The 12,917-nt window shown below is 38.8% G+C and overlaps 1 protein-coding gene across 1 annotated transcript in view; it reads left to right on the top strand.

Moving 5' to 3' along the window:
- The window catches only part of PDE11A (phosphodiesterase 11A), a 414,214-nt gene that overhangs the window by 176,414 nt on the left and 224,883 nt on the right, over positions 1-12,917 (top strand). The window contains exon 5 of the mRNA XM_060016528.1: positions 7,397-7,461. Within this exon, the coding sequence (XP_059872511.1) occupies positions 7,397-7,461 (65 nt within the window). The remainder of the gene's footprint in view (positions 1-7,396; positions 7,462-12,917) is intronic.

A 12,917-nucleotide genomic window follows, 5' to 3' on the forward strand; every position in this document is an offset into this window, starting at 1 on the left:
TGCATGACAACAGGCTTTATTAGGCTGGGATGGTCCCGTGACAAGTGGGACATATGCATGTCCTCAGATATACCCCCCATCACTCACCCTGGTGCCTAAAATTTCTGTCATTACAGTGTTGTTTTAGAATCTCCTTTCTGAACTATAGATAAATTACATGGGAACACGAATACTTTATCATTAGCCATTAACGATTTAGCAGAAAATAGCTAGTTGACTTGGTTCAGAGATCTCTCTGGACCAGAAGTTAGCAAATTTTTTCTGCAAAGAGCCACCTAGTAAATATTTTAGGTCTTGTGGCCCATAGGGTCTCTATCACAACTACTCAACTCTACTGTCATAGCGAAGAGCAGCCATAGGTAATATTTAAATGAATGAGTGGGCTCTGTTAAAATAAAACTTTATTTATAAAAACAGATGGGGGGAAAAATTGAGCTTACAGAGTTTTTTTGCCCAACCCCACTCTGGAGGAATGGGAGGCAAGCAGATAGTTTACATCTCCAGAACTGTAATACTTCTTTGCTGTTCCTTGCTGTCCTCAAGGACCAAGGCCCATGTGTATGTCGCCTTAAGGGCTCAATATTCTGGTGACTTTGAGGGTTAATTTGCTTGTGAGCCTAATCTCAGATTGCCCTAAGTTCAGAGAACTTAGGGGGATTCCACCAGCAACCTTGCGTTCTTGAATATATGATTTAGGCTAGAATTTCTGTGACAATCTTAGATTTATTCTAGAATGTTTTTGAAGCCCTTCATAGTCTGATGGCTTGGAACCAGGCTAACTTTATGCACCTTATGGAGCCAAGGCTAGTGTTTTGCCACTTCGTTGATCTTATCTGGCTTACAGTCAGCAGTGTGTTTGTCTTCACAGTTTCATTGCTCTGCTTATATTTTGTCACTCTCTTGATGGGACTCAAGCTTGCTTCTCTTTTATTCTTACATTGTTTGCTATCAGCTGTAGATCCTTAAATGTTGTATTTCTCTTACCCACCATTCCAGATTCCTTTCCCATGCCTCTGAAAAATACTCTTTTACACAAATTAATGGCCCATAATAGCTTTGTTCAACTGTAATTAGTTGTACATAAGCAAATTTATGTGATTTCATGTGTAAAAGTATTTTTATATACTTCATACATTTTTCAAGTATGTAAGTACTTCATCCCCTTTTTGTTTACACTTTTACTCAATTAATCGCCGAAAGCATTTAAGGCACCCTTCAGCAAAAATACAAAAATTCATAGTGAACAAATATTTTCTGAGTGCTTATTGTATTCCAGACACATAGCAGAATGAAAGGCAAACTTTCAAATTAAAAGGAAGAAAGAGAAAGTAGATGTTGTAAGTGAAACAAAATCAAACAACAAACTCAAAACCAAATTGTGGTGCAAAAAATGATACAACTTTGAACCTAAGGCTTTTCTCTGAGCTTCTCAACAGCCAAGGTAAAAGAAAAAAATGAATAGGCTTTTATAATTCCTTTGGTTTAGTAAAAGGAACACATCAACAGATTAAGAAAGTTTTTCTGACCATTAAGTTAAAAAATTTTTCTTCTCTAAAATATTAATTCTTTAAAAGTTGGAGACTGTATTTACTATTTCTTTTCTATCTCTCTATGCTATCCACTACTTAATACACATTGGATGATCAGTATGTATCCAAAGACAAGGCAACATTAGTATTGTCCTCATTTTTCTTCTAAAGACACGGGAACCTAAGAATTATACAAGGTATGAAATTAGGAAACATAGTCTATAATACTGTCCTCACTTCTGATACCAAGTACAAGTTCAAGAGTTCCCAAGACCACTCTCAAACTCAATATTTTGCTAGAAGGGTTCACAGAATTCACTGAAAGCGGTTATATACACGGTCATGGTTTATTATGGGAAGAGATACAAATTAAAGTAAGCCAAGGGAGAGATCAGTCCAGGAAGGTTCCGAAAGTGGTGCTTCCAATTGTCCTCTCTCCATGGAGTCATGGAAAGCATTAACTTCTCCCAGCAGTGATGCACACATCACTGTGTGTGCATGAAGTATTCAATATGCATGAAGTATTGCCAGCCAGGGAAGGTCACCTGAGCCTTGGCATCCAGGGTCTTTGTTGGGGCTTGATCACTAAAACCTATTTGGCCACCCTCATAGCTGCCCTCAGTCTCCCTGCCCTCCAGAGGTCAACTGATACCATGTGACCCAAAGGCTCCACCCTAAATCACATTGTTGGTGTGGCTCAAAGCCACCACTTTAAGTTACATTGTTACTATCTGGCTGGCCCAAGGCACCCAGGTAAACAAAGACATTTTTACCCAGGCTGGACATTCCAAGGGCTTAGAGGTTACCTCTCAGGAGACAAAGGCAAAGGCCAGACCTTTCTTTGGGTGAGCTTACTTCTTCCTACACACAAGGTCAACATTGTGGTTCAAGAATCTAGTATCTGACTTTGATCAGGGCACCATGGGCTGGTTTACTGGGGAACACAACTACTACTTTCCATATGGAGTGCTAAAGTTGAAAGATGCATAATCCTTGACTTTCCCTTTACTCATTAAAAAGGAATTTAGAAACTAAAACCAAAAAATAAAATAAAACAAAATATTTGACCCTGTTTTTCTTTTCAGCATGTGATTTATGTTAGAATAAAAAGTTAAAACATTTTAGAAAAAAGAATTTCTTCCTTTTGTTAGTTTTAACAAGTCCTCTCTTACATTTCAAGGGTTCAAACATTCTGACATTTCACTGAGGTACTTGTTGATCTTATCCGTTTTCTTTGTGATTCTAGAGCTGTAAGTTATATAGCTTTAAGATTTCAGGATTTTCTGTTCCATTTCTTCTATCACTCAGAGGGTTTCTTTTTTTAATTCTTAGAAGATCTTTATTCTTTTTTAATCTCTAGACATTTTTCAGGTTTATTTCTTAAGGTGTGGAGAGCAGAAGTTCACTTTTTATTCCAGGGAGCACTAATTTTGATGAGCCAGGACAAATTAAGCTCCCTACCATAAAGTAAGTTCCATGCATGCAGGGTTTTTTTTTTTCTTTTACTGTGTAGCCCCAGTGCCTATTGCACTACTTGACACATACAGACACTCAGTACATATCTGTTGTGTCAAACAACAGTTTTCAAAAAGTTAAAAACCTAACCCTTGCACAAATCTAAAACAAGCAAGTATCAGAGATGTAGTTAACACATTAATGAGAGAAGCCAGCAAGGTAGTAGTCCGTTCTGAAACAGACACCAGATGAATGCAGGCACAAGATTGCTAGGTTAGCGTTTAAAAATGCTTACCGGGCTTCCCTGGTGGCGCAGTGGTTGAGAGTCCGCCTGCCGATGCAGGGGACACGGGTTCGTGCCCCGGTCCGGGAAGATCCCACATGCTGCGGAGCGGCTGGGCCCGTGAGCCATGGCCACTGAGCCTGTGCGTCCGGAGCCTGTGCTCCGCAACGGGAGAGGCCACAACAGTGAGAGGCCTGTGTACCGCAAAAAAAAAAAAAAAAAATGCTTACCATCATCCAGGACAATAAAATTGTAATTATGGGCTTATCTTTTCTACTGCACAGAAGCCATTCGCATTTCTGCTTGGATAAAATTCATTTGCATTGCTATAGGACAAAAATCATTTTTGTAATGTCAAACTGTTCTTTGTTGCCCCAGTGGCTTCCTGAGTGACAGCACTTGCCCTGCTTGTTTTGAACTTCTACTTAGTTATTGCCCACTTCTGGGTACCCATCGTCAACATAATGTACGCAAGCCACAAGCCTCATGATGACTTCCTCATTTTACCCCTTGTCTCCTTTCCATGTAGACCCAGTCACATTCAAATTACCCAAGGGGAATGCTTCCTGAGTGCCACAAGTTACCCTACCTATGACCCTCTATAAAGGCACTTACCCGTGGGTCCTTGCTCTGCTGTCTGCCTGCCTGCAGTAACCAAACTTTGAGCTTTGGGTGACTTTCTGTAGTCCTTTGGGCATACTGTCCCCCCCTCTCTAGGGCCTGTGAATATAATAAACCCTTTAATTTCATATGCGTTTCTGAGTGTAATCTCTCATGCGTTTCTGAGTGTAATCTCTGCGGCCGTGTTAGAGTGATCCTCAAAAACCCCGCCAAGGGGGCTTACTCCCCTTTTTACCACCCAATGGATATCAGTTTTTCAGAAATTAACATATGTCCTTTCAGAGTTGTAAAGTATTCTAATCAGCAGTGAAAATTAAGCCAAATAAAGTATTCTTAGTAATATTGGAGAGTTTAATTTCATCTATCAAGTCTGGAAATTAAAAGATATATCCTTCTTGATTTCCAAATGCAAAAACAATTATTAGTTGATTGGTAACTTGATTTACTATATATCAAGCCAAGTGTTTTACTTCAAGTTACTTTTAGTCTATGTTTATTCAGATTCAGGTATATAGTAGGTACTCAATAAATATTCATAGAATTAATAAGTAAAGGCAGAATTTATCTAAGTATTCTGGCTCTGAAGGAGTCATGTCCAAATAATTTTCTCTGTCAATGCTACTTGCTCATGTTTATGAAAGCAGTGAGTAGTGGGGAAATTAGAAGCTGTGGAATCAGACCGACATGGTTCAAATCCCAATTCTGTTAACATATTGGTTATATGGTTTCCAGGAAACCACTTAACCCCTCTAAGCTTTCATTTTCTTTCAGGAAAATGGGGATAATAATACCTACCTTGCTAGGACGTTGTAAGCATCGATACGTACATAAAGGATTGGTCATAATGTATGCAAAATGCCTCATACAGATTTGCAGTAAAATGGTAGGATATGGTTGTCTTAGTCAGTTTGAGCTGCTATTGCAAATTATCATAGACTGGGTGGCTTAAATAACAAACATGTATTTCTCCCAGTTCTGGAGGCTGGGAAAGGGAAATCCAAGATCAAGACACTGGCAGATCCAGTGTTTGGTGTGGCCACCCTTCCTGGTTTGTAGATGGCCATGTTCTCGTTGTATCCTCACGTAGCAGAGAAGAGAAGAAGAAGCAAGCTCTCTCTGTCTCTGTTAAAAGTACTAATCCCCTTATGAGGCTGCACCCTCACAACCTAATAACCTCTCAAAGGCCCCATCTCCAAATACCATCACATTGAGGATTAGGGTTTCAACATATGAATTTTGGGGGGGACACAAACATTCAGTTCATAGCAACAGCCTAAAACATGATTAAAAAGTAGAAGAATTCACTGTCATCTAACAAAATAATGGAAAGAAATCACAGATGATGAGAGATCAAAGTAGAGATATGACTTTCTCTTTTAAAATCTGTAACAGTTTCCTATTCTGCAAGCATAAATGAAATGCTTCTTTTTATTATCCTGTTATTGTTTTAACTTTAAGAGTTATTTAGGGTATGGTTTGAGGAATTTATTATTTGGTGATAGCAAATAGTCTGTTTGTGGCTTGTTGGCCTTGTGAGACCCCAAGAATATTGCAGCTAGATCAAGATTTCGGTGTTCTAAGTGATTGGTTTCTGTTTAAGCCCTCAATTAAGATAAGTGTTCTAGTTAATTTTGCTGTGTAACAAATAAGCCCAACATTGAGAGGCTTAAACCAACCATGTTGGTTTAAACTGATCTTGTGGATCAGGAATTTGAAGAGGGAATAGCCAGGATGGTTTACCTCTTTCCAGGATATCTGGAACCACTGTTGGAGATCAGGGGTGACTTAATGGCTGGGAACTAGAATCATCTGAAGGTCTGTTTGCTTTTATGTCTGGCACCTGGGCTGGGAGGGCTTAAAGACTGGAGCTGCTGACCAGAGCATCTACACGTGACTCCTCTGTATGGTTGGCTACCTTTCAGCATAGTGTCCTCAGGGTAGTTGGACTTATGACATGGTGGCTCAGGACTCCAGGCACAAGTATTCCAGTCAGATGAGGCAGAAGCTGCATTGCCTTTTATGACAACTTCAGAAGGCACATAGCCTCTCTTCTATATATTCTATTTGTTGTAGTGCTCTAGAGCCCACCTAGATTCAAGGGGAGGAAACATAGACCCTACAACTTGGTAGGAAGGTGGCAGGGTCATATTGTAGAGAAGAATGTGGGATAGGAGATATTGCTGTGGCCATCTCTGGAAAATAAAATTTGCCACAATGAGTAATTTTGTAGAGGCTTATTTCACATTAGAATATGAAATGAAATATGTCCTATAGTTGTCAAGGGTATTTCCTTTTAGTTGAGCTATTGTCACTGCCCTGCTAGTCACACACAGTTTTCTTTGTGATGGGCTTTTATCTTTTTCTTAATGTTGCATTTTTTTTTTAGTATGGGTTCATTACCTCACTGATAGAGCTGTTTTAATATTTAATCTATTCCCAGTTCCCAAGTCATTTTCTCAAGTGCCCATCAATTCCTTATAAGTGGTTAATTTAAACGACCTTTGAAGCATGACTGCATCTGGCTAAGGCAAATCTAAATGTCAACCTTGGAAGCATCCAGTGACATTCAGATGACTCCTTTCAGTATAGGGCCTCCTTTTTCTATCATGTGTTATATCTTGTCTAAAGAGGACCAGAAACGGTGCCTTTCCCACTCAATATTTTTAGCATTGTTGAAAAAACTGACACTCTAGAGTCATGCAGACTTGCTTTAATCCCAGAGGCCCCATTTAGTTGTGCGAAACAGTGTAAGTTTCTTAAAAGTTATGGGTTGGTTTCCTCATCTATACACTGAAGATAAAAATCCCCACTTCAAAGAGTTGTAATAGGGAAATTAAATAGTCAAAGAAGCTTCTGATGTAGGGCCTGGTTTATAGTAAGAACTCAACAGTAGCTAATGATAAGAAAAACTGTCTTTGCATTTTCTGTGCCTATAAATTACCTTTCAGCATAATAGGTCTTGATCAGGATTTTGAACTGATTGTGCCAGTTTCACTGGACAGGTAAGTGTCCACACTAGGGATGATCTTAAGTGTCTTCCTCTTCGTTACCCTTTGCAGGTGACAGAAAAACATTCACCTGAGGACAGTGATAAGCCAGGGAAGGTAATTTCAGGAACCTGGGGTTGATGGAGGGCAACCTTTTGAAAGATGTTTTGTCTCTACCAGGTTCTCCATGGATGGTGACTGGGTTGTTAAAAGGGCAGTAAAAAAGTTTTCAAATGAGATGTCCCTTTGCCTGACCACCACAGGATTCTTACACCTTATTGTAAAAATATATACATATTTAGAAATGTATTAAAACTTGGGCAATATGTGCCATGTAAGAAATAAAGTACAAAATGTAGGATAAAATTTTCTCATATCCCTCGGGATTTTTCCACTTAAAATCTCTCTTTAATCTCCAATTATTGTAATAGTCATTATAAAGGTGAAAAATGTTTACTGGAATATTTTAAACTGTGAGAAAGCTTTAACTGACTTGGATTTGTTGTCTTTCTGTGTGGCAGGTGGTGAAGTTTACCAAATCCTTTGAATTGCTGTCCCCAAAGTGCAGTGCCGATGCTGAGAACAGGTAGGGCTTATGACTTTCAGTTTTGTCTCTAATCCTCATCTTCGATCCGTGGTGTTGGCAGCATTGCATAATTTCTGAGGATAAGAGTTTTTCTTTCTTTAGATCAGCAAGTGTAGCCAAATATCATCACTCTTCTATATTTCAGGGCTTAAATTAAAACTATACATAAAAATACATGTATATACATCTAAAACTGCTAATGAATAAAGTAGATTTTTAGATATTCCATAACTGCATAGATAACCTTTTTTTTTTTTTTTTTTTTTTTTTTGGCTTTATTCTGGTCCCTCGTTTGTCTTCTTCCCTTTTGTTTGCTTGTGTTTGACCAATACCCCTTGGGGAAAAGACTAAGAGTTTCTGGTAATTCACTTTTTGTCCCTATTGGTATCTTTGAAGCTGTAGCAGGGTGAAAATTAGGGTTGGGGACAATCAGTGAATTTCTTTTAGTTTGCACTACCCTGAATAATAGTTTAGCTACTACAAAAATAGATCCTCTTTACTTTGGTCACCTCTAGAAAAAGGGCTAAAAAAATAGTGAAATTGACCAAAATGCAGAAATATGGAGAAGGACAAGTAAAGCATGATGATGATAATGATGACAATATCAATGATGGTAATACCAGCTAGATAAGCAGCTTCCATTTATCTGAGTACCTGCTGAGTGTGCCAGGTACTATTCTAAATGCTTTATATGCATTGAATCCCCCCAGATAACCTGATGAAGTAGGCATCATTACCCATGCGTGACAGAGGAGAAAGCCAAGGTTCAGTGAGTTTAAGTAACTTGTTCAAGGCCCTGCAGCCAGTAAATGGTGGCCACATCTCAGGACAAGATCACCTGCATAAAACCCTCCCAATCTCTGAATTTTGATCCCATTGCCACACATAATTTACAGTCTGGTAATTAATCTCATATAGTGAATGTCTGCTGGATTGTTTCCCAATCTGGCTGTATCAATCAGAATCAAACTTGGAGAACTGAATAAAAACTAAATTCTCAGGACCCACATGAGTGCTTTCGATTCAATATGTTGAAAGTGAAGTCCTAAAGATCTGTATATTCAAAAGGCTCCTTGGGTAATACCTGTTTCAAGATGTAGTAGTTGAGGGTAATTTGATTTTATGTACTTATTATTGCCTTTAAGTTCAGAAAATAGAAATCAGTACATTAAAATGGGCACTTTAGTTGCTTCACATTTTATCAAGTGTATGATATTTAAAAGAGTCCATTTCTAATTCCAGTTATAGAGCATTCTTGAAAAGGCAAAATTATAGCAACAGAAAGCAGATCAGTAGTTGCCAGGTGTGGAGATAGAGAGAAGAGTTTACTGTGAGGGGGTACAGGGGAATTTTGAGTGGTGAAGGAACCGTTCTCCGTCTTGCTTGTGGTGGCAGTTATACAACTGCATTTGTCAAAACTTGCAGAACTATGCGCTTAAAAAACATAAATTTTACTGTTTGTAAATTATACCTTAAAATGGGAAGCAAGAGGTCTTTTGTAAGAGGTTTTTGTTTTCATGAAAATGTATGTTCACATCTATGTTTAATGTCAGCTAATCTATACCCAAAAAAGATTTAGACATAGAGTTACTAGTGGTGTATTCAGCCATTCTCCTAAAATTTTCATGTAAAATAACATGAAATACATTTAAAAATATCTGTCTGTACTTAGTCCTTTAGCTAGTTATGGCCTCATATAGGTTCTCTCTCTTATATATGAGGGGGAAAAGCCTTCCTTTGAAATCCTAATGTTTTAATATTGTTCTTTTTTTTTAACTACTGAATGTGTCCTCATGGTCACTGCAGAGTTAAATATTTCATTATTTTTAATGCTGAGAGAACTTCCATGTCAAAACGAAATGACCCAGGGCCCATACTGCTCTTGGCAAACTTCTGATAATAAAAAAGAAAGAAAGAAAGAAAGGTCAGATTTTCTTTAAAGAGACATTTGAAAAGTGCCTTTGAACTTTGACATTATGAGATAGTACTCTCCATCATTCTATTTGTGGCCTTTATGTAGAATGTCCATTTATTTCAGAAGCTCTTTCCTGCATTGTCTAGTAATTTTCCTCATGTAGATGTGGGATCCTTTGGTCATTTATTGCAGGTTAAAGGAATAAAGACAAGTGGCTCTAGCATTTATTTTGCCAGTGGCCGTGGAAGAGACATTGAAACAGGCTATGAGTCTACAAATCACAGCCTGCTCTCAACATGTTGTAAATCTGTCCTTTAACCTTCATCACTTAACATCTTCTCTATAACTAATGTCCACTGGATACCTTAGTCCTCTGGACATCATTCAGAGTTTTAATAGGATAGCTCTTGAAGATAATGTCTAGGGTTTCATGCAACAATGTTTCAGGGCATTAGTTTAATTCTGATGAACTTTGATTTAAAGCTTGCTGATTTTTATAGACAGTCCTTGAAGACTTTTTTAAAAACCAATTTTGTTGCTGACTCATCATTTCTGCCTCCTGTCTTATGCGGCTAACTCTTTTGTCATGGCCAGTCTCCTCTTGGTCTCCATGTAATTAATACCAAGCAATTTGAGCGTTGGAAATGATTTGATCTGTCTTTCTTCATGCGGTGTTTACCTCCTCTGGGACAGCCTTGATGACTCTTCTAGTGATAAGATTCTCACAATGTCACGGTGGGCTTTTTCTACTGATAGGGAGTTCTGATTGTTAGAAAGGCATTTTAGGTTGAATCACATTTCTGTAACTTCCACCTCTTTGTCCTAAGTTTGTCCTTTGGAGATAGTTATCCTTTCATTAATTTTATTACTTCATTCAACAGCCGTATGATGAGTACCTACTCTCTGATAGGTAATGGGGCTACAGAGATTTTTTTTTTAATCAGCAGTCTCTGCCCTCAAGGATCTCAAGGCCAATGAACAGGGGTAGGAGTGGGTTAAGAATATAATATAACCATACCTGGATTTCACCAGGCCTCCAGACCATGGCTATAAATAGAGTCACGGTAACAGTGATCATCTATACTTGGGTGCTTGGTCATTTCTCCCTCGTAGTGTAAGAACCCAAGCTCTTTGCCAAAGTCACTCTTGAAGTAGCTCTGGGAATCCCCAAGATTAAAAAAATTTTTTTTATTGCTCACCCATCATTTCTTCCAAGTATTCCTAAGTCCTCTTCCTCTAAACATGGCAGAACAGCATCTGCTGGACATGGGCTTCCTGGCCCACTGCAGAATTCCCATGAGCATAACTGGACTCCTCACCACCGCTGTGCCACAGCTCCCCGGGCACTGTCTCAGATGCACTGATGGCCTTTCCAAATCCAAGCAGGGCTTGGTAGTCAGTGCAGAAGGTAAGAAGGTTCACTTTCCCTACAGTGTGCTATAGTTTGTTGCCTGACCCCTAATCAGTCCTGCATGTACCTCATTTTTTTTTACAAGTCTTTTAGTTCCTAAAGCTTTTCTTTCTCCATAGGACTTGGATTTAGTCCATGGGGCCAGGCTTAGGAACCAGTCCCCAGATTGAGAGCTAGCCGCTAAGTTGTTCTTTTGATTTCTCCACCTTTCTTCCATCTTAGCCACCAGACTCAGATGCTCAAGACCTCCTCCTCCCAGTCCCTTCCCCTCCATGCACATCAGCTTATATAACACATAAAGGCCCCCTCATATACAGATGTGTCCCCGATTAGGCTCATATGTCCTGCTGTCAAGTACATCAGTGACGGCAAAGCAATTCAATACTTTCTGTAAAAGGTTTGTGCAAGGTGGTATTTTAATATAGAGGAAGGGGCACCCAACTCATCTGGGGAAAACTGGAAGATGATCCTCAGAGAAAGCTTTCAGACATGGTAAAAATTCATTTAGGTACTGTAGAATGATGGGAAGTTAGTGACACGACTACCTTCCAGGGTGAGGAAACATCGTAAACAGAAGCATAGAGGTGGGAGAGAAAACATGGCATGTTTCAGAATCTTTAATTAGGGCTGTGATCTGTTGTCACAAGGGTCATCATAATTGATGGTGATGGCCCTTAACTCCTTCTGAGGGCCTCCAGCTCCCCTGAATGCCATCTCATAGGGGTTTGGGTCCTATCTGGTCCTCAGATGCTCAGACCCTCTTAATTGGCCTGGAGACTGGCTACATGCCTGCTTGCTCACGGCGGAGTAGCAACAGATAGTGAAATATTAAGATTTGTCTTGAAAAATCCTCTGGGCAGTGGTGTGGGAGAAGGACCAGAGGATGACAAGCTAAAGCCACCAAGGATTAAATTTACTGCCTTACCCACATGGCAGTGGTTCAGTTATGGTAGACTGCACGGATCCACTATCCTTAACTTTTCCAAGTCAGCAACTGCTATTTTTAGACTATTTTCATATTTCATGGTCCCCAGACTCTTCACCACCCTTTTTATTCTCCCCTGGACGTGCCCCAGCTTAGAATGGAACATGATATTCCAGTTTTTTCCAGAATCAGAACAGTTTAGAAATAGACATGTGCCTCTCTTTTGCAGAATATAATACTGTTGATGCATTTATTATTTACAATCCTCTTGGGTTGTCAATACTGACTTTAAAAAAAAATTAAGATCTTGTCTGATCCATTCGACTGTCCCTCAGATCTCACTCTAGGACCTTTCATGTGAAGCCTAATTTAATAATATATAGTGAAGCGGCCAGAATAAACTTTCTTGAATCTCTTATTCAAGCTTTAATAAACCTCTTTCTGTTCTCAATGGGAATAGGGTGTCTGAATGATCATATGTACTTAGAAATGAAAAAGAACATTTATGCACATCTTAAGAATTAGAAATTTTTATTTAGTTTAAAATATATTTGGCCACATTCTATTGATGTATCTCCTAGGTATAAATATGGGTGCTTTGGAAATTGCACTTTCTCAGCACTGCTACTTAAGGCTAAAAAAAAAAAAAAAGAAGAAAAATTTTTTAAAAAGCCAAATGTCTGTAATTTCTAGAAGGTAACAACTGACTAAAAGGGAATTTTCACATAATCATTTAATGGAATATAATGGAAATATATATTGTTTAAAACACAAGCACTGTAATCATTTCAGCATTTTGGGAGTAAGGGAGTTGAGGGGAGAAAACTTATTTCGGAGGGAAACAATCTTTTTTAAAAAGCCATCTTCTTACTATATTTTTCATTTGGTATGACTAGAAGGGGAGGAGAAAAATAAAGCTAGAAATCCCAGAGGAGGTAAATAAAGGGTAAGAATCTCTGTTTAATGAGTCTTTCAGCATGCAGGTCAGCCTGGAGGGTGGAGAGCTAAAATGTTCTGTTTCATAAGATGAGGGTATATGGTAAGCAGAGTAATGCCCCCTCAAAGATATACAGGTCCTAATCTGTGGAACCATGACAAAAGGGACTTTGCAGATCTGATTAAGAATCTTGAGATGGGGAGATCATCCTGGATTATCTGGATGGGTCCAATGTAATCAGAAGGGTCCTTATAAATGGAGATGTGGT

Source organism: Delphinus delphis, chromosome 7, assembly GCF_949987515.2.
Source record: "Delphinus delphis chromosome 7, mDelDel1.2, whole genome shotgun sequence".
Taxonomy (NCBI): domain Eukaryota; kingdom Metazoa; phylum Chordata; class Mammalia; order Artiodactyla; family Delphinidae; genus Delphinus; species Delphinus delphis.